Source organism: Cryptomeria japonica, chromosome 11 (assembly GCF_030272615.1).
Source record: "Cryptomeria japonica chromosome 11, Sugi_1.0, whole genome shotgun sequence".
Classification (NCBI taxonomy): Eukaryota; Viridiplantae; Streptophyta; class Pinopsida; order Cupressales; family Cupressaceae; genus Cryptomeria; species Cryptomeria japonica.
The window spans coordinates 582,981,111-583,004,727 of record NC_081415.1 but is presented as its reverse complement, the minus strand read 5'-3'; the positions used below and the strand labels follow the sequence as shown (position 1 = coordinate 583,004,727).

The 23,617-nt window shown below is 39.1% G+C and overlaps 1 protein-coding gene across 1 annotated transcript in view; it reads right to left on the bottom strand.

The window, feature by feature from the left end:
- Nucleotides 1-10,782: 10,782 nt before the first annotated feature.
- Nucleotides 10,783-23,617, bottom strand: part of LOC131072910 (mitochondrial import inner membrane translocase subunit Tim13) — a 35,412-nt gene continuing 22,577 nt past the window's right edge. The window contains exon 2 of the mRNA XM_059214115.1: nucleotides 10,783-11,191. Coding sequence (XP_059070098.1) covers nucleotides 11,039-11,191 — 153 coding nt within the window. The 3' untranslated portion in view covers nucleotides 10,783-11,038. The remainder of the gene's footprint in view (nucleotides 11,192-23,617) is intronic.

Below are 23,617 nucleotides of genomic sequence, written 5' to 3'. Positions count from 1 at the left end.
TTTGTCATTTAAGGAGATAGCAACCTCTTTAGATTTGGAAATTGCGATATTTGACCCATTCTCACTTTCCACATACATTTTGTTGTATATCTCTAAGGACTTCATATTGCTAATGTCATTAGATTCATCTAGATTGTCATTTCTATGGATTCTTTATTATATAGTAGCAGATTCTTATTTCTATCTAAACTTCCAACTTCTATACTTTTCCTCCATAGACATTTTTTTGGAGGATCTCCTTCTAGATACGCTATTCTCTGCCTCCATTTTCCAGATTCTGATAAAACTTCTAGCTATATATAAGTACCTATAGAAGGGTTAATTTCTACTAGTATTTTTGTGATATCCCCTGTTAAACTGATTAGAAAATCTTCTATAGCCAAAAACCCTCTTAGTGCATCCCTCCTATGAATAATAGGGTTTCTACGTTTCAAAATTTTGTTGTGAGACCTTCTTTAGTCATATTGGGATTTTGTTAAATACTTGTTTATATGAGTCAAAGTTGGTGCCCCAGTTTGTTCTCAAAGAAACTGGCTCCTTTATAAAACAAAGGTTTACCATTTAAAATTTCCATTTTCAGCATTATATCTGAGCATCTAATAAGAAGGAAATCATTCTAAGTTGGAATTATACTTATCTTCTCATGATAGGCATTCATCCACCAGTATAGAATGTCTTCCTTCTCACCTTCACCACTTCATTTTACGAACAAGGTCGTGTCCTTAAGCCATGTTGAATGCATCTAAATAAAGTTCTAAGGCAAGACCACCAGTTTGCTTCCATTATACTTTCTTCTTAAAAGGGGTTATTACATGCATTTACCTCTAGAGTTATTCGAGATCCATTTCTTTGTCATTTGATGATCTTTCTTCTAACTATTCCATGTTTGGCCTAGGTTGTTTTCCTCCAATATGTGCTTTGAATAATGGTTACTCTTGTAGGCAAAGAAAAGGTCCTTTCTCATTCCTTCTCTATTTTTTGAGTATATCCCGAGGCTCTAGTTTCTTTTTTGGTCCCTGGGTATCTCAAATGACCAATGTTCTCTAATTTTTCTGTTGAATCCCTTTGGGATGTTATTATAACAAGCCTCCAGTATTACTCCCGATCTACCCATATTTTCTAACAGACCTCTCTGATTTGTAGCTTTTCTATTTGTGTCTCCAACCTTGTATTTCATCTAATGCTCTCCTTGGCCACTAGTTTATCCTTTGCCTTGAGAGCCTAGGTAATTGTGGCTTTCTGCTCAAAGGGATACTGTTAGCCCCTATAGCCAGGAAATAACCTTTGGTGGAGAAGTTCCTTGCTCTGTCAAATTTGTTTATGGCAAAAGTCTCATTGCCTTTATGGATTTTGCCAATCAATAAGGTCTCCATTGTTAATGTGAAGATCCGGTTAACACTAAGAGAGGGGGGGGGAAGGTAAATCAATGATAGCAATAAACTGAAACTTTTCACCAATCTGAACAATACTTCACAAAACAGTTCACAACCACTACCGGTAGCTTATCAAACAATCACTTAATGCAGATTTACCAAAACATTACAGATAGCAACTTAAGTGTTCAGCATTATGAAAATATAATAAAGACATCAAATGAACAACTTAACAATCCATCCTAAACATGAACACAAGTAATTTTCACGTGGAAACCCAAATGGGAAAAACCACGGAGAGAATTGGTACCCACAAAATATTTGCACTCTTTTGAAATGCACTCTATTAGGAGCCTAGCCCGGTTATGAGCTTTACAACAATGCTTGATTAAGAGCATACCCTGTTAGGACTCACCCGGTCAAGGGATTTTACAACTTTAGCTCTGTTAGGAGCTTTACCCTGTTAGGAGTAACCTCACTGGAGGAATTAAACCCAAATTAATGAGCCACCTGGTGAAGTGATTTACAAGATCAGGCTTGTTAGGACCTACCCGATTAAGGGATTTTAATGCTACTGCAACTGTTAGGAAACAAGAGATAAATGATCTAGACTCAACACTTCATAGCTTGCTATTACAGATCCTTGTCAGCTCCAATCTGCTTCTCTCATGCAGACATCTCAATCGGGTTCGGCACACACACACTTCTGATCACTGACACACTCAACCTTCTCAAGCTCAACCTAAATAGACTTTACAATTAGGTCGGTTGCAAAACCCTAACCTACAATGAATTTAAATCATAGATCATATCAGATCATTACAAAAAATTACAAGACAATTACAGCCATTGAATGATCATAACTCTTCACCGCACATCGATATGATAAGTTGTCAAACCCTTATCACATTCTGTTAAGCACTTCGCTGCTTCCCAAGAAATTTGATCCTTGTATGCGCTAAAACAGCATCTTATCTCTTCACACAGATTCTAACACGTCATCATCAACTTATGAACATGAAAAAAATCACCGTCGAACCATAAATCATCACCAGTCAAAGATCTTCTTACCGGTTCTCAAACCCTAGCTGATTATGCAACAGTCAATTACAAACATGACTTCTGGTTCTCCAAACATGATGCAGTTCAAGTCATAGACTCATTATGATGTCATAAGCACATATTTCAAACTGCAACACTTGACTCAACACGAATCACTACCACAACCATCTGTTCGCCACTAAAAATGCTTCAAAGACTACAGCCTTATGGGAAACTCAGTGATGGGGGACTTGCACATTTTCAATAAGTGACCTCCGGGATTTTAGAAGTCGTCTCTTCATTCATTTGGGGGGAGAAAAGGGAAAGAAAGGAACATTGAAAGCAAAACTATTCTAAGCGATACACCGAACTGATTTTGATGCAATAAGGGGCACAAAGAACTTCACATACGTGCCATCCTAAGGCCCATTCAGCAATCTACATGCCCAGAACCACGATTAAAATATAACCCAAAATCCTTTTAACATAAAGAAATATATACCATGCATCCACCAGATAACAAGTGCTAAAACATAGTTTAATCGGCAGAGTATTAGGCACATATTTCTAAAGTTATATCAGAATTTTACAGATGCACATAAAACTATCCAATGCACACTGAATATTAGCAATCATAAAGGTTGCAGGCACAGATTATCTTGTCTTCAGAAATACAAAACAACAAATTAAAGACTAAAATCCTATAGAATATCAGTCTCTCTTTTAAAATAGGTTTTAAACCCTTTTTACAATGTGCCCTCGAGCTTTTATAGAGAAAACCTCTTTTATCTAAATCGGTGATTGTAACTTAACAGCTTATGCATGCTCGCCTTGTGTCCACCGACATCATGGAGGTTGTTGCAGCTGTCACGAGCTTGATCTTTGCATCATTATTTTCCCCCATGCCCACGACATGGTTGCCACCTGGGTTTCTGTTGCAACCGCTTGATCACACGGGTTTCTGCTTTGTTTGCATTTGTGCTTCCTAGTTTTGCCATGCGATGCCTCCTGCGGTCTTCCGCCCTCAAAAGAAACAATGGCATGCTTTTGAAATCTTCCCGGGATCAAAACATCTCCAGGCATGTGCTTTGCCAACACGCAACATGCTGGCGGAGCTTTTAGAGACCTTTTTTTTTCCTTCGCCCTTGAACACCCCACGCTGCTGACACGTGGCACTCACGTGTGCCTTCGGGAGAGTGGGAAGTCGCGGGCCTACAAGAAACTACGACATGCTGACATGTAGCGTGCTCGTACCTACTCCCCGCGAACAGCAACAAATTGATCTTGACTTGGCGGGACCATAACTTTCCACTCGGCGCTCGAAATCTCAAGCCGCTTACACCGTTGGGAAGATCTTCAAAAGATCTAGTTTCAGTCCCTTGACACCATGCCTTCGGCTATCAAGTTAAGGGACTGGGAATAGTTTTGACCCCAAATCTTGCTCTGAAGGCCTCCGAAAATGCAAAATATTGAAACATAAACAAAATACCAAAAATTGGATTTTCGATTTTTCTCACCTTTGATCGGTTCGGATCTCCTTCGGGCTGATTTTGACATGTTTCCATCAATGCCTTAATCATAAACCCCAAAAGCATAGATATTATCTACACCATCTCCTTCTTTGTTCCTGCTTACCAGTTCACTATCACTAGGCAATTTTGCTTTCCAACTCAATCCAATTCAATCCATTACCGGTTAGACTTAACCAGTAGACTAAGATGACATACCAAGTATAAACAAATATGGTTGCCATTAATGACAACACAATAAACTGATCATCATATCATAGTTAAATCATCACCAACAGTCCTTTACCGGTACACCTTCATCTCCATTAGTTATGCCAACAATCGCCACCTTTGCAACACCAAAATCTCATCATAAATCTTGTTATATTACTGTCCGGTCATCAATTCTTCTCCTTTGCTCTTTATTGCTCTTCTCCTCATGACTGTTACATTTCTTCCCCCCATTTGACAGCAATGCCAAAGGTGCAAAGGCATCTTATGTCATCATCTTAGCTCCTCCCCCTAAGGAGTAGCCCACTTCTCATCAATCCACAATGAAAGAAATTCAATGAGTCCACTGGATTGATGCTTCCACATCTTCTTAGTTGATCTTGGGTAGGGGTATAACCCCTAACTTACCTCTGAGATATTCAAAGGTAGCCTTAAGCAATGGCTTAGTGAATATATCTACCAACTGCTCTTTACTAGATACATGAACCAACCTCACTTTCTTTTCCTGCATCATTTCTCTCAGAAAGTGATACTTCAATTCAATATGTTTAGTCCTTGCATGCAGTACCGGGTTCTTAGAAATGTTTATAGCACTAGTGTTATCACAATGTATGATCACTAGTTCTGTTATATCTTGCTTGAAACCTTCCAAGACATGTCTCATCCATATGGCTCGTGTACAATTCATTGATGCAGCCACATATTCTGCTTCAACTGTAGACTGAGATATACAAGTTTGTTTCTTACTGGTCCAAGATACCAGTCTGCCACCTAGAAAGAATGCACCACCGGTTGTGCTCTTCTGGTCATCTACATTCCCTGCCCAATCAGCATCAGTGAATACCTACAAAGAAAATTTGTCTTTCTATAGATACCATAATCCATAATCAACTATCCCTCTAAGATATCCGAATATCCTCTTCACTGCTGTCATATGTGTCTCCTTAGGGCTCTTTTGAAATCTTGCTACTAAATCAACTACATGGGCAATATTCAATCTACTATGAACAACATAATGCAATTTCTCAATCATGGACCTGTATTCCTTCTCATCTACAGAGGATGAGTCAACCTCTTTTGACAATCTGCAACTGGTAACCATAGGTGTTCCAACCGGTTTACAGTCTTCCATTCCAAAGGTCTTTAACACTTCCTTCACATACTTGGACTGACAGATAAAAATTCCACCTTTCAGTTTTTTGGACCTGCAATCCAATGAAAATTTTAATCTCACCTATAAAAGACATCTCAAATTCTTTTCATCTCGTCTGCAAAAGTCATACTCATATCATCTTTTCCTCCAAATATGATGTCATCAACAAATACTTCTGCAATCAACATCTTGTCTCCTTCAGTCTTCAAATAAATAGTGTTGTCCTCACTGGTTCTTTGGAATCCTATCTTTATCAGATGTGCATGAAGTCTTTCAAACCATGTCCTTGGTGCTTGCTTCAACCCATATAATGTCTTATGTAGTTTGCATACCATATCCTTATCTTTTGTCAATGCAAACTCATCCAATTGTTCAATATACACCTCTTCTTCAAGAATACCATTCAGAAATGTTGACTTTACATCCATTTGATAGACTTTAAAGCCTTTAAATGTTGCAAATGCAAGTAGCATCCTAACTCCTTCAAGCCTAGCAATCGGTCTCTCCATAATCTTCACCTTCTTCTTGTGCATACCCTTTGCATTCTAATCTTGCCTTGTTTCTAACAACTTCTCCATCTTCATTCAGCTTGTTTCAAAATACCCACTTTGTACCAATCACATTTTTATCATCGGGTCTAGGAACAAGTGACCAAGTGTTGTTTTTCTCAATCTGATCAAGTTTTTCATTCATTGTTTTTAACCAGTCATCATCCTTAAGAGCTTCTTTAACTGTCTTCAGTTCAATTGTAGAAATCAGCCAAGAGCTTTCTCTTATTTTCCTTCTAGTCTATACTCCAGCATTTTTGTCACCTATTATCTGGTCTTCAAAATGATTTAACCTTACATACCTAGGAATTACCTGTTTCGGTGAAACAACCTCTTCTCGTTCTTCATCTCCTTAATCTACTGGTTGAGCATCTTCATCTACACTGTTTTGTTCAACATCTTTCTATATATCCGGTTCAATAAACACAAGTTTTTGTTCATCTGCTGGATCAAATTTGTTGGTATCATCAATTTTATCAAGAAATTCATCAATTTTTACATTCACACTCTCCACAGTCTTCTTTGCCCTTATGTTGTAACACTTGAAAGCTTTTCTCTTAGTGTAGTAGCCAAGAAATGTTCCTTCATCACTCTTAACATCAAATTTGATCATCTCTTTTTATAAAACCTTTGTTGTCAAAAACTTTTGAATAACTAACATTAGGAGTTCTACCATACCATAACTCATAAGGTGTCTTGTCATTACCTTTCTTCACTGGTACCCGGTTCAATTTGTAAACAGCAGTACTAACTACTTCTCTCCAAAACATCTTAGGTACATCTCCATGTATCAACATAGTCCTCCTTGTTTCAACAATGGTTATGTTTCTCATTTCTGCAATTCCATTATGTTGTGGTGTCCTTGGAGCAAATAACTACCTCTTTATTCCATTTTCATCACTATATCTCACAAACTCATCAGATGTATACTCTCCACCCTGGTCAAATCTCAAACACTTAAGATTCGTTTCGGTTTCCTTTTCTACTAAGGCCTTGAATGCCTTGAACTTCTTGACGACTTCCAACTTTTCCTTCAAAAAAGTAACCCACAACATTCTAGAAAAATCATCAATAAATATCATAAAACACTTGTCACCATAAAAACTTCTAGTCCTCATAGGACCACATAAGTCAATGTGCACCAAATCTAAAGTATGCTCAGAAGAAAAAGATTTGCTCTTAAAAGAAGATGTAGTCATCTTACCCACCTGACATTCTTTACACAACACATTGTCTGGTTTAATAAGTTGTGGCATACCTATCACCATACTGGATTTGTCGACATTAACCACATTATCAAAATTCACATGACAAAACCTTTTATGCCATAACTAGCTAACTTCAATCTTAGCAACTAAACAAATATTCACATTAGCATTCAGATAGAATAAGTTATCTTTAATTTGCTTACCAGTAGCAATCAGTTCTCCTTTGCATCCTAAGATCCTACAAACTTCATTCTTAAACTCAAGATGATAACCTTTGTCATTCAACTGACCAACACTAACAAGTTATGTTTTAAACCTTCAACCCAAAATACATCGCCAGCATTACTTGTACCATTCAAAGAGATAGAACCTTTGCATTTAACCATACAAGGTGAATTGCTTTCAAATCTTATTACATAGCCATCAAATTCTTTAAAAGAAATAAACTTGTTCTTATCACCAGTCATGTGGTGTGAGCAACCATTGTCAATAATCCATTCATCACTTATGTCAATGCAAGATACTAAAGCCTTCTTATAAGACAAATCTTCCTTAACAGCAACAAAAACAATCTCCTCATTGACTTCATCCTCAAATTCCTCATTAGTGGCACCTTCATCAATTGCAACATAACACTGTTTCTTTCCTTTTCCCTTATATTTTCTCAAATTTTCTTTTTGATCATTATTAGGACAGTATGCAGCAATATGTCATATCTTGTTACAAGAGAAACACTTGAGAGGCAACTTACCTTTATACTTACCAATGCCTCTAGGAAATCTTTTAGCCAATAGAGCTTCAAATTCTATCAGATTACCTTCATCATCCACATCAACTTTACTACCGCCAAGATGACTTGACCTGCATTCATTGCTTTGACAAACATCTTTTCCTTTTCTCGCCAGTACACTAGATACAGATGCTTTAAAAGCATATTCTGCCTTAGATACACTGTTATCAAAACTATTTAACTCAAAAGCAATGAGCTTACCAATCAAAAAATCAACAGTAACCTTATCCTTAGTAACTGACCTCAACTCTTGAATACCAGACACTCTGATGGCATAGGGTTCTAAGCATCTTACTCACAACATCTTCTTCTATAGTACCACCAACACTTTGATTCCACCAACAACTTCTTTAATCCTTTTACCATACTGAGTAATATTTTCACCTTCCAACATTCTCATATTATCAAACTTTCCTCTAAAACTCTTCTTTAGCGTTTTGAACATGCTTATCACCACCATAGATTAATTCGAACTTCTCCCAAACTTCAAAAGTAGTCTCTAAACCATGAACATCAACATATTCAGTATCAGCAAGTGTACTTACTATCGCTTCCAGTGTTTGAATGTTTTCTTGTTGCTCCTTCAACTAATTTGTAGTCAGAGGGTCGATAGGAGGTACATACTATGTAATAACATGCTGTCAAAACTGAGCACCCATACCTTTGATATATATCTTCATTATGTCACTCCATATCCGATAGTTGTACTTGGTGAATTTGGGACCCTCCATCATCATCACATTTTGTTAAGCACTTCGTTGCTTCCCAAGAAATTCAATCCTTGTACACGCCAAAACAGGATCTTACCTCTTCACACAGATTCTGACACGTCATCATCAACTTATGAACATGAAAAGAATCACCGCCAAACCATAAATCATCACCGGTCAAAGATCTTTCTTACCAATTCTCAAACCCTAGCTGATTATGCAACAGTCAATAACAAACATGACTTCCGGTTCTCCAAACATGATACGGTTCAAGTCATTGACTCGTTATGATGTCATAAGCACATATTCCAAACCGCAACACCCAACTCGACACAAATCATATTTGTCCATATTCAACAACACCCACAAAAGAAAAACACCTATTCAACGCCTCATGACAGGCAACAAGCTCCGAACCTCCATGATCAATGCTTGAATCTAACTTGCCCTATCACTTAATGGTTCTATAATTGGTTGCTTGGAAGGTTGTGGTTTCCTGAATTATCAGGCTACTGGTTCCCAGTACTCCGATTTTAAATTTTCAACCGCCTGCTGTTTAACAGGGGCTATCTGTACTCAAATTCAAAATGCTTAATCCATTGAAAATTTCAATTATAATTAAAATTTCCCTGTCTTAGTGGTCCAGAGGATGCATTTACTGTATAAATCGGTGCATGCTGTATTTTAAAACCGACAGTTTATGTCATTTTACCATCAGAGAGAATTTCCTATACTTTAAGACACATGGTATACCTTTACCTTTGACTGAATTGTTATTAATGCTTGTGACCTAAGGAAAAAAACATAAAAATAGAAACCCTACTCGTTTCTGCTCAACTTAACCCCCTAGGCATGTACATGAGGAGGCCAATTTAACTACGCATTCAAACTGCAGTCTTTACCATAATCAGCTTTCCACAAAACAACAGGTTCCGAAAAGAACGGAATATTGCCCAATGTAAAACTCCATAGAGATGGTTGATCTCTTCGTAAACCATTGGTTTTCTCGTCTCAACATTTTATAGCCAAAGCTATGACAACAGTAAACTTATGCAAAACATGGGCAATGGCAAAAAGAATGTCAAAATGACAGTAATGGATTTATGTGGTGTAGTACGTTCTCTGAAACCTAGATTCTCAATAGCATGGTACCAGAGTTAAAAAGGTTTATAAAACATTTCTGAAGATAATCCCAGAAAATAATATTTTCGTATATAATGGTCGCAACTTTCCAGTTTCTATTCTATATTTTGTATGTTCGGATTTCTGAGCTAAATGATAACTAAAAATACATTATCATATTAAAACACTCAATGGACACCATGAATAAATTTGTTCATGTCAATGGCCCCTTTCAAGATTAGCATTATCAAAATCCTAACATATTGCAACAAAGTGTAACTACAAATACATGTTCATATTAAAACACCTTATAGACGCTACGCATGCATTTGTTGATGTCAATGACAGCTTTCAATATCAGCATTATCAAAATTCTAGTGTATCGCAACAAAGTAAGCTACAAATGTCATCCCCAGCGTAGTCCTCGGCAATTTCACATGAGACCCTGCAAACAACTAGTTAAAAGAACAATGAATGGGCATATCTGCATGATTTAAGTCCAAGCATAGCACAGGGTAGCTTCTAGTGCAAATATGAATGTACAGCCTTTGACAGAATGACAAGGACAATAAAGCAAGACAAGCCTAAAAGGAACATCATTGTAAACAAATATCACATCCATCACATTTACCTGTTTTTGCTGCAGATCAAATAATATTTCCTATTTTCTAATCAGTCAATCCAGCAACTAGTTCGAAAGAATCCCTTCAGAGTCCTCCAGAGAATTTGAGCTATACTGCAAGAGCATATACATGACAGTGCCACTGTGACCCTTGTTGAATATTCCAAGCACCATATTGGCTGAATTTTCCAATCGCCACACAACTTGTGAAATATTTGAACATCCAAATGCTAAAAGCTGTGATTGCATGCATATGTTAAATACATTATTACCATCTAATTAAAAAGCAGCATTAAAATAGATGAAGGTATTCATAGATAGTAAAAGCAAATTGGGTATGGTCTACAATGCCAATCTCAATCTAAGATAGCTAGTCATTTACCTTCTGCCTTGATTATATCACAGGACAACCGATTCAATGTAAGGATTAGCATGCAGCAATATAATAGTAACAAAATATTCATGCATAAGCCCCCTTGGCTGCAAATAAATAAGATATTTGCAATGCTTTCACTGTAGTATATTTTGTAAACAGTAGTAAACACAAACATGCAGATTAGCAAGATGGCACAATTTAAAAATATATATATAATTATTTTCTCAAAATTGGGAACGACGATGCAAAATCCTGAACATCAACTCCCTAATGTTTAAAATTCAAAAAATCAATTGGATTATCTCACTGCAGAATTGACTTCTGCATTGGAAATATTAGTCAATACAGACTCCCAATCAGCGAGGAGATGCACTGAAGATTGCACGGCTTATAATACCCGTTGCCTCAATATAACGCTCCACACACCTCGAAATGCAACTGCTTTCACTTCCACTCAAACTTGTACCAGGTTTGGTAACACACTTGGCAAAGCATTTTGTACGCAAAGTCTGCACAATCAAAAACAACATGAGATGACAACACATTTGCTAGAGTATGTACAATCATTAAAAAAACATGAGATGGCAAAGCATTTGTTATATAGAGTCTGCTATTCAATGCAGTTGATATAAAGAATGAGCACCAAAATAATGCAAAGAATTCTCAATCAAGAACTTTCATTAAGATTCATCAAAGTGAAAATAAAGCATATTTTGATAATTTTTAATTTTAATTATTATTATTCGTTAGATGATACAAAATCTTACGGAAGCACAGCTTCAAGTTACAAACTGCCATGTATGCAGAGCCCAAACCAGAATACAATGCAAATAATTCATAACTAGGTTACTAGGTATAGCGGGAAAGAGTTTTAAGAAAAAAATCTTTTCCAAATTGTTTACTAATACTTGTTAACTGTTTACCAATACTTAACCAATTATACCAATAAGCCAAGTTTCTCTCGAGATTGTATACTAATATATGAGATTGGTTACTAATATTTGTGCAATGTATCAACATGTGTTTCGTGAAATCTTATGCATGTTTAATCATGTAAATCTATAGTTCAAAAAAAGGTTCTTTGTTCACTGAGCATCATTTCTTATCAGGAGAATCTCTGCTAAGGTTTTGTGGTGTCTGATTCAGTGGTTAATCTTTGTCATCTTCTGACTTTTCTTTCAGCCTTCCAGAGATTGGGATCTTGGTTCAGATGTAGAAAATCCTCATGCAAGTGGATGACCTGAGAATAGTGGATCCAAATATATCCCCAAGGATATTCCATTATCACTTTTCTAAAACAAAATAGATAGGGAGTTGATTTTCTAATGTAGTCCCTGTTTACTGCTACATCTGATAAATAGAATACAGGAAATAATAATATACAAGACAATGCATACCAGACACAGCAGTAAAACATACCTTTATTCACACATGAAATTATTACAGAGAACAAGATCAGAGATGATCAGCCAAGGATTACAATTAATCTGACTATACCATACTACCTTCCTTGGTGGTACACAACATATTTAAAGGACCCAACGGTTGCCGAGAGGAACACAACCATCAACCAACCGACACATTAACTACCCAAGAGTGACAACCCACTTAATACAAACAATTAATACATTGGCAGATAACAAATATCATCTAACATAACAATAGCCATTTTATGCTGACCATATCATCCCCCCAAAGAAAAAGTCGCCTTCCAGACGACAAGTAAACGTCACGTAATATTCGGAAAGACTAATGACAAACAATGACTTAGACTGGACAACCCCAACTTGTAGTGTACTTGCCAAATCAAATGGGGATTCAGGGGCAACACCCCCAATGAGGATCTGGGGACAGTGCCCCTCGCGAAGTCCACCCCATTGCCAAGCCCAAATTAAGACCTTCAAAACCATATGGAACTCAATGTCAAACATGATTTTCATGATTTTTTAAGACGCCAAAAATATTGTTGATAAAGCCAAAAAATGGAGATTTCGCTCCTACCACTTGCTTTTTTTGCCCTTACCATATGGCCTGATACACATCACGTACGGTCAGAAACAAAACATTTACAGTCTGAAACCTTGTGTACAAGCTTGACTACCTTGATTGGTTTTCCACGTACGATTTAGTGTTTCCATACAGTGTCTTTGAATTCAAGTATGGCTTCTCCTTTGCCCCGTACCAACTTGACTTCTCTACCGTCACATGTGGTTCCGTGTATGACCTCAACCTATAGGTCTCTCCTCATGTCCATTCAGCGCATGTAAGTATGTTCTTGTGATTACATGCTATCCTTCATGTCTGTACAGCTTGTGTATTTGCTCTTTGTATGGCCTCCTCCCTACTTGCCCGTACAATGTACTCCTCACATAAGGCCTTCTCTTTCTTCCGTACGACTTACCTGGCACCTCATCTTCTCCCACGTACAGTGTGTTCTTCCAACCCTTCACACCTCTGTACGGACCGCTCATGTGCGCTTTCTATTTTTCATATAGATAGCTTGTTCTCACACTTGGCTGGTCGCTTCTCTATACGTACAGTCTCTGCCCATACGATATACTCATTATGTACGTTGTTCTTCCCTTGTACGACTCCCTCACATACGATTTGTCAATCTTGGATGGTACTTCATCTCCTTCGTACGACTTACTTCTTTCCACTCCCTCGTACAGTGTGTGGTCCTTCCTTCTCTATGGCTCTATTGCTTTGCTCACGTACGACGTGCCAATATTTTCCTCGTATGGTTCAATGCTCTCATACAATCAAGTATCCCTTTCTTCGTACGGACTAGGAAGATTGTTGTTTTTAGCGTAGGGTCTTGCGTCTAAATTCTTGTCGTACAACATGAGGATCAGAGGATGCCATCGCCAAACTCTAGCAATGTCATCCGCCAAACATTGTTGTGCCCTCCGTTTAACTTTTTAAATTTTTATTGGCTCCACTATATTTTTCTTTTTCTTTTTATTTTCCATTGTCATAACTTTACATGCTTTCGTTGGTTGCTCTTCACCAAGGGTTGTAGCTTCGAGGAAATTACATGTTGGTGAAAATACCTCATAGTCTTCCATTTGCCAATGAAATAATACGTTCAAAAAACTTGTTTCAAAATACGACGTGCCAATGAAATAATACGTCCAATTCCATTACCCGTTCATCATTTTGCTCCATCCTCTTCATTCCTTCCCCTATACTCCACCCTCCGTCTTTGAACTCTAAGTCTAAAGATGCCACTTCTTCACTCACCGCCTAGTTCCTCAGGTCGATGACAAACTTCCTTCCCTTACTCTCGATCAAGAGTGTGCTCTGCTTCCAATTATGATTTTCCTTGGCAGTAATCAACCATCCCCTCCCAAGGAATGTGTCGTACACCTTTTGCAACAGGATGACTACAAAGTCCAAAAAAATTATTGTCCCAATCATTACTTTTTGTGCCATGTTGGTCGGCACCTACTAAGTGGAAGGTTGGCGGTCAAAGTGTCAACTTCCCCAAACATTTCCAAGTGTCCTCCAACAACACATTAACTCCCGAGCCCCCATCGACGATGGTATTTGTCAACTTTTGGCCCATTATTTCCATCTTGACAACAATCGACTTCCTCCAAGCTCGCACGGGTAGCGGAGTTGGCTTGAGCCCTGGGTTTGCTCCCCCCATTAGTTTCAGGTTCGATTTCGAGGCCCGAGCTTACCCGATGCACATGGTTTGCGGGCTATTACGTGCATCCTCAGGGGATTAGTCTCGCCCCATCTCGCCTCTTCTTTACCCCAACTTGGCAATAAAATAAGACCAAGGTAAGGTAGATTGGGCATTAGGCTGGGTCGCAGGAATACCCTTGTTGCCAAAAAAAACAGTCGACTACCTCCCGATGCTCACCGTCAGCAACATTAGATCATTGGCCTCATCCCATTGGCGTGGTGGTTTCCCCGTCAGTTCCTCCTCTTGTGGTTTACATTGTTTTTGTATTACTGTGTCGTCACTAACTATGTTGGTAATTGCCATTCTCAATTGCGACATATTTGAAGAAGGTTTGCCACCTTGATGGGTATGATTGTCTATAGCACCTGCCAAACTATGTTCTTCTCTAACTCCCATAATGACGTACTTGCAATTCCATTGGAAGTTTTTCGTTCCTCCGCCAACACTTGTTCTACTTTTGCTCTAGCTTCTCAGAGTCGTTCCTTCTTCGTACAAGGGTCCAAGTACACTGCCTACTTTGTGCTCTCGTGATTACTTGAACTACCTCATCTTGTTCTGCCACGTCCAGCATATTAATACCCTTTTGCTACGGGTAATCAATGTCTTGATGAATCCCCAGTCCACACCATTTGCAATAATTGTATGTTGCCTTTCTTGTTCTACCAGTCTCTTGCAAAGTGTCCCCATTCACTACTTTCTCAGCACTGTATGATAGGATGTCCTTTGTTGTCGTATTGTATTTGATTTCACCTGCGTTATTTCCCTAACCGTCTAGAGATACATTTTGTGGTTTTAATGGGGTAGACTAACCCAGTGTAAAGAGTACTTGCGTACTTCTAATCTTAAAGTTATATGGACAATCTTTACGGAATGACCTATCACCTAGCAAATCTCACAAAAAATCTTGCAAGGATAATTAGCTTTCTTGTGCCCCTCAATTTTGCACTCGATATAGTTCATTACTTTCTTAATTGGTTCCTTTCTCGGCCTTCAAATCTTTCATCATTCTCAACATATCCCGTCAAAGAGCCTAAATCGTTTTGGATCCTTCATTACTGCTAACTTCGGTGCTCTCGTCATCGTCGGTCTTCCTCTTCCCCCGAGAGGATGTTTTGTTTTCACACTCAATGTCCATCGCCCGATTGCAAGCATCAATGTACGAGGACGGAGGCAATACTTTCATCTTCTTGTGCAATGAGGGGATCAATCCCTTAGTGAACCACTTCTTCAACCCGTCAACTGGCTGGTTCTCCATCTAGTTTAGCAGTTCTTTGAGCCTATGATTGTATGCTCGCACATTCTCACTCTTCCCTTGCATAATAATGTAAATTTTGGAAACAATTTCATTGTTGTCTCTCAACAATCTAAACTCTTCTTGAAATGCCTTTTTCAATTCGTTCCACGATGCTTTCTATTGAGCCACTAGGTATGTATACCAATCGATGGCAATTTCTATAGGCTGGCGGGGAATGCCTTCAACCAGTAATCCTGGTTGTCCTGACCATTCGCCAAGTCTTGTGATGGCATACAGGATCCTCCGATTTGTCCCCCATAAATTTAGGGATTTTCTACTTCTCTTGGGTGGTCATCTTTGTTTTCACTCGGAAGCTACCGTGTGTATTCAACCAAATTGGACCATCTCTTGCCCGCATTCTTGTGCCTCTTACAATCTTAGCCACGCACGAGCTCTCTACACGTCCACCGTGTGCTTCTTCTACAACTTGGTCATCTTCGTTTCTATACTCTCTCCTCCTAGAGTCTTCAGCTCAAGCCCCCTTTTCTCTATTCGATGAGGGCCAGGTTCCCTGGTATAGTGCAAATTGGTTTCTTGCCTGCTTACTCCCTTGTGTCGAACTTGGGTGGATTGTTCCAACCGCTACGTTTCGATGCAATCCCTACACTCTTGACCATGCACGCATCCTCTACATGTCCACCTCCAGCATCGCCAACACTCCAGGTACTTCCAAGTGTCCTGAACCTAGGTGGATCATTCTGACTGCTACGTCCCAATGCTTTCCTTGCACTCTCGGCCACACGTGCGTCCTCCATACGTCCACCTCCAGCGTCCCAACAATCCAAGTACTTCCAAGCTCTAACTCGTCCCCTCTGCTCCCTTCGGCCAAGAGTAAACGGATCACCTAATCGCTTGTTCTTGACCACCTTGTGGCCTCTTCTAACCTTAATTGGGGTCTTGTCGATGTTTCTTTTGTACACAACCAAACACAGAATAAAATACCTAAAGGTACCTTATCCTCTCTTGAACAAAGTTTCTGAATGCTGAAGATATCGCAGAAGGATCAATCGGAGAAACTCCAAGGTTCTGTTATGTAGGTTCTCTACTCGTGGATAAGCTCTTTGTGGTACGATGTGATTTTGCTGGAATCACAAGGGGACTTACACTCGATGACCTGAAAGTCTGATTTGCTGGAATCACAAGTCCTATTTACTGACTGGAAGATAAAGAAATGGCAAAAGATACAAGGTTCAGGAAGTCTACTCTAAGACCTGGAATGCGAGAAGATGGATGAATGACTAGGTGGAATCCTACTGGGCTGGGTCTCACCATCAGGCTTGAACAATCCAACACCAACTCGACCTAACTCAGACCTTCAAGGATGATACTCACTCACCAAGCAAGACACAATTAGCAATAAGAGCAAAACCAGGCCCTAAGGAAGACTCTCAAAGAAACCCTAATTCTGGGGCCCTGCGGACTCACCCTGGCTCAAGCATAGCCTGCTATCCAATGATCCCCCTGACAGCACTCATCATGCAAAGGCTAACAGACAAAACCCTAAATATCCTAGAAAAACAAACCCCAAAAAGCAAAAAGGTAGGGGTCCCCATTCGCAATGGGGCGACATGTGAATACGTCACAACATCTAGCGCCACCTTGAATAAATGTTCCTGAACATTTCAGAGATAAAGACTCAATTGACACTTAGAACCTCCGGAAAATTCAACCCAACTTATCAAGAGATTGGAAAATGCACTCAAGGTAGAAGGAAAATGTTTAACCAGATCAAGACACTTAGTCTTTGATTACCCAGGTGTGTGCAAATGTATTCATTCCTCTCGACAAGACAATTATGACCTTCAAGCTCCCCTGTGATCGGCTACATAGTATATCTGAACTTCATAAGCATCTTGGATAGAGCCTCGCTGCCAGTCAGACGTCTATAGTCCCGACGAGGTTATCGCCGCAAGCTCACGAACATTGCTCCATTGTCGGTCGGGTGTCTATAGCCTCGATGGAGTTACTCGTATGTTCCCATTAGCCAATTTTGATATTTCATTTCATTTCATTTTTTCTTAATTTTTCTCTTTCATTTCTCATTTTTTCCTTTTGATATTGCTCTTTCATTCCATCAATTCCTTTGGCTCGTAAGCAGTGAAGCTTGCTAGGGTTTGAGGATTGCGATGGCGCTGAAGTCAGATTTTAGATTTTTCACTAATCACAGCTTTGCCTAAAAACCATAATGACTCGGAGTCTATTAATGTGTGAAGATATAGTAATCAACAGATGTCAACATCAAGTTACAGAAGATGATTCCCTTCCAAGTCAAATACAGGACCTAATCAGATGATAAAGCTGGAGAGGAACAACCTCGAATTCAAAGCACTTCATGAATAGATATCCAAGAAATGAGTCTAACACAAGATCCAAGATATTGCCCTTGTGTGAGCAACAACACAGACACCTTTCTCACAAACAGAGGCTCCTACTCAAGACACCCAAACTAAAGCAAACGACCGACTGACTGACCCAAGGCAAACTAAGCTAAAGCGCACACCAAAAGCAAACAACTAAACCGCCTGAGCCACTCAGGATCATAAGTCAAATGACTCGAGGCAAATTAAGAACCAGGCTCAAAAACTTCTAAGCTAAGTGTTGACGTGTATTTTATACACCATCATACACAGAATAAAATACCAATAGGCATCTTATCCTCTCTTGAGAAAAAGCCTCTAACTGCTGAAGATTCGCATAAAGGATCAGTTAGGAAGACTCCAAGGTTCTGGTTAGTAGGGTCTCTACGTGTGGACAAGCTTCCAGCGGTATGATGTGATTTGCTGTTTCCTTCAAGGGGTCTTACATATTCCGAAAGTTCAAGATTTTACTAAACTAAAGAAACTTTTCAAAAATAACAAAAGAGTAGGGTTTTCAAGAAGTCTAATCTAATCTAACCCTAAGAATGACTTCGTATGGACAAGACTTGGCAAGATTCAACCAACTTCAATTTTGCCATAAGATAACAACTCAATTGAAATTAGTGCGATCTTCTAAGGTAACAAAATGATATTCAATGCATCAAAGATCAAAGACACTACCACGAAAGTACATATCCAAGATACAATAATGATTGAAGATTAAGGGATTCAAGGTATTCTCCAGTCGACCACGCAAGGCGTTCCTACAATCAGCAAGAAGCTAGTGGTTTGGATTACGAATCCTACCAAAGATCAAGTCTCACACAATGTCCTTCAAATTAACACACTACCTTGATTGAGTATGATTCAAGTAAATTGAACAACCATGAAGATAACCAAGAAAGTTACAACAAAACACCATAACTTCAATATTTTATTGATTTCCAAGTCATCATGTACAACAATTGCTTGAATTCCTCTCTTCAAAACTCAATCTTGCTACAAAATAAAATTGCTTCTAGCTCTAATCTCTCTAATACAATAAACTCTCTGATATCTAACTATTGACTATTACCAAATGAAATGAAAAATGGGGGTATAAATAGCATCCCCAATTACAATGAAAGGTCCAGATCGAAAGTAGATCAACGGTCAAGATCATGACACCTAAACCCTAATTAGGGTTTGTTACAAATGGCCTCCTTTTTACTGAACAATATTAAATACATAGCCAAATATTAAATTTGGCACAAAAATCTAAGAGACATAAACCAATGACAAATAAGATGCCATGTCATCTATAACAACCTTTCATCTAGAACCTTATTCCCTTTCCAATGTTCTTTTTTGGCATATGCAATGAATCTTGTCACGATTCCTTCGATTTCTGCAATTGGAATCTCGGGAAGATTCTTCATACTCTCTTCCAAGTGGATGACCTGATCGAATGCATCTAGAAGAGCTGCGTCCCATGTAGATTCAAGTTCCTTTGTTCTTTCAATCAGGAGCATGGTGGCAAACATTTGATCATATTGCTCATCTGTAACATTTGCGTCCTTGCAAAAGATAACCTTAATTCTATCCTCTAACTCCTGCATATCCACATCTGTCTCGACCTCGATCCTTCTGCCAAGAATGGTACGAAGTACCTCAAACACTCTGTCCTGGATCGGATTGATCACCTCCTCAATTTGGCCACATCTAACACTGATGTCCTCGAAGAAAACACTCTTCATATGGAGTAAGGTTGACCACTGAAACAAACTGTGAGATTCTCCATCCAAGATCTTCTCTTGCGCTAAAACTTTCCTTGATGTGTGTCTAATTACCTTTAAGACAGGAATGATAACATCCTTGGTATGAGCAAATGCAGCTACTGTTATCATCAAATTGTGGATTATCTCAAGAACTTGGATAGCTTGATGAATAATCTTCATCATCCTTGTTACAAACTCTATGGCCACTGTATGAGATCTATCCATCCAATTACTTGTACGTTGGACCATGTTCCTGAATCTTTCTGCCTCATTGATTGATTGAAGTGGAAGTGCTTGCACTGGTGATCTAGCTGGATCCTGACGTCCCAAAGGTTCATTGATGTGACTGAAATATGTCCTCCATGCACCGACCTCTCTCTCAAGCTTTCTATTCTTCTCCATTTCTTCTCTAAGCTTGTCCTTCAATGCCTCAAATGAGTCGGTAGCATCGTCCAATGTCTGCTCTGCTGTGGATGGTCCTAGCTCAAATGTCTGTATATCATATTCCTCTGCTAGGATCTCACCTTCATATTTGTCTGCTACCGGTGTAGCTATCTGCAGTTTTTTGGATCCAGTCTCATCTCGAATCATCTTGGACATCTTGGTAGCCTTTCTCTTCTCTGTTACTTCGTGTGAACGTCCAACAAGGCTCTCTAAATCAATTGCACTGTCCTCGTCTTCTACTACGATCACCTTGGTTAATCTTTCCTTCAACCAATCTGGAATAATCGATCTTGTTTCTTGAACTTGAATCTCTTTGTGCACTATTTCCTCTTGTTTGGGAGGAGATGTCATTTCATTGTCTTCTTTATCTTCATCTAAATCATAATCTTGGAGAGATCCATTTGGTGAACCATGTTGTGCCTGTCCTTCTTCCTGCCTGTCATTCTGTACCATAGACTCCATGGATTCTTCCACTTGAATTGTTCTCTTCTCAAGTCTAGAAGAAGTACCGGATGATCGATCTCTGTTAGCCTCTTGTTTCCTCTTGGAAGACTCTTTCTTTTCTGACCTTTCTTTTCTCTTCGAACCCCTTGGATGGAGATTGCCCTCACTGGCACATCGAAGGTTACCTTCTCCTGAATTTCTAGGATTAGGATTGCCTTCACTCACACTAGCTCCACCTTCGGCTGGTTTCTCTTCCAAAGTGAAAGACATAGCTATGCCTTGTTCTCTCAACTTCTGATGCTGTACGTCAACCCATCTGCGAGTACAAGACAAGACTGGTGCCATCAAAGTATCTAGATCCATGACCTCGGGCTCATTCCAATCTAACCTTATTGTTTTGCTTTCTCGATCATAGGAAGACTAGATATGCCTGCCACTGTCCTGAGCTTGGTCGGCCACTCTGTAAATCCTGCATTTCCTGATGAAATCCAAAAGCAATCTAGAATGCATTTTCCGTTTCACTTCAAGATCATCTAAGAGATTTATCATAAAATCTTCTATTTGGTACTCATGCCTAAACTTTCTGCCGACTGTCTCCTCTAAATGTCCATGTGGATCAAAGCTTTCTCTCAAAGCAAAAGATGAAAAAGCATACAAGGCTAACTCCTTCTCTGCGTCATCCATAGCTAAAGCATTAGGACATACCTCAACTGAATTGCCCAAAATGATAGGTACTGGAACTCCATTCTGATGTCTGTGTCTGAATGCCTTCGCATATGCTGCCAACTGTCTTGTTACTTCAAGTAACACAATTCTGTCTGTCGGATATCTCGGCAACATGTATGGTGGTAAAGGACATCCATGCACCCTAATATAAGTGAACTTGGGAAACTAAATGAACCAAGCACCGTACCTCTTTATGAATTCCTGTGCATCCTGAGATAATCTGTTGTGAATCCCACCTTGCAACGTCCTTGTGATGTTCATCGTGAAGGTATCATTAACTAACTTGTAGTTACTTCCTGGCGGATGATGCAAGTAGGCATAGGAATCGCAAGCTCTGACCTCGCCGGGTCCTCTTCCAATCACTCCTCTGTGAGGTAGTCCTGCATACTCAACACTCCTAATCAAGGCATAGATGATGTATGAACTCATGTGGAAGGACTTAGTATCCTTGAGTCTTCTCAACTGTACGTCCAAGCAATGGCTAATCATCCTAGCCCAATGTATCGTACCTTTCCCTTGAACGATCACCTGGATGAAGTAAAACATCCACTTCTCAAAATAGAAGGCGTGAGGGGCTCCTGTAACTCGGTTGAGCATGGTAATCAAATCTCTGTACTCCTCCTGGAAATCAATCCTGTGCGGTGTGTTCGGGACCTTGCTCAGACGGGGACGGCTCTTAAGTAGCCAGTTCTTATTGATTATGCTTAGACAAGCATCTGGATCATCTTCGTACATTGACCTGGCTCCTTCTATGCTCTTGTATGTCATGTCCCTGTGCTCTGGAAGATGGAAAGCTTCACTTATAGCTTCCTCTGAAAGGTACGCCAAAGTGTTTCCCTCATTGGACACGATCGTCCTGGACTGTGGATCATAATGACGAGCACACTCGATCATCAACTCATAGCACTGAATAGCTGGAGGAAAGCCGGCCGCCTTAATGATGCCACTTTCAATTATCCTCCAGGCGACAGGTGATGGCTTACCAATGTAAGGGACATCTCGAAAAATTTTCGTGCTGAAGTTACCCAAGTTAGTATCTCCAATGTTGCTCCACTTCGACACGATCTTGGTCTCCACTTCTTCGGTCTTCTGATCTTCTTTCATGAGAGCTGAACGACTGGTGGATGCTCCTGCCTTCGGGGTTGCCATACCTACACAACATTTCATAATGAGAAGCTAGATTTTGCAATAAATAACATAGATTAGAGAATAAATTTTAGGAAACTTCATGATAAGTCTTTGAGTTATCATTTCCTAAAATAAAACGATTGAGCTAGGAATTCAAAATTCAAAATTCAAAATCTAGGCTATGACGATCAACTAATAGAACAATAAAGCAAATATCGCCATACCTCAATAGAGAGCTAACTCTAGAATGCAAAATGAATAAAATCGCTTAGGCAAAATTGATATTTCAACGTGAGATAGCTTTGATGTGATCTTCAAATCAACGTCCCTCTTATCAACTTCGCCACCCTTCAAGTATTTGACGTGATCTCTAATGCATTTGACAAATTCGCCACCTTTGGTATGTCCTTGACGTGATCTCCTCTAAATGATCGATCCTTTGTCAATTCGCCCAAGTGAAAACTAAGTTCGCACTCCTCAAACACAATTCGCACTTTCTCCTTCAAGATCGCATGTAAGAGATGATAAATGATGATGTGAAAATGACGATCTTCATCTCCCCTTTATAGGCGCTTTTCACCATAATTACCTTAGGCCGACTTGTGTAAAAATAAGGCAATTTAAATGATTTTAAATAGATAATAAAGGCCGACCTCTAAAATACCAAGCGCTCCTTTTGATTTTTTATTAATTTAATTAATTATTAAATGCCATCGTTATTATTTAATAAACTTCGATTTTTTATAAGGCAAAATAATTAATTAATACCAAGCGCAATATTTAAATGCCATTTAATTGAATTTTCAAAACATATCGAATTTTAGCATTTAAAATAAATTCAAAAATACTTGCTTTGGGCGCCAAAACTTGAAAATGAAATATACATACCTCATCGCCCTGGTCCCTGACTGAGGGACAGGAGCGATCCATCAATTTGGTCTTGATCTTTGCATTTTTGATGTCCAAAGTCTTCATCTCTACGTTCAAATTGACATTTTAGCTGGGTCCTTCGAGTTTGATTGACTCGTTTGTGCGAAGGAATGTCTTTAAATGTGATATCGCCCTGGTCCCTTGGAGAGGGACAGGAGCGA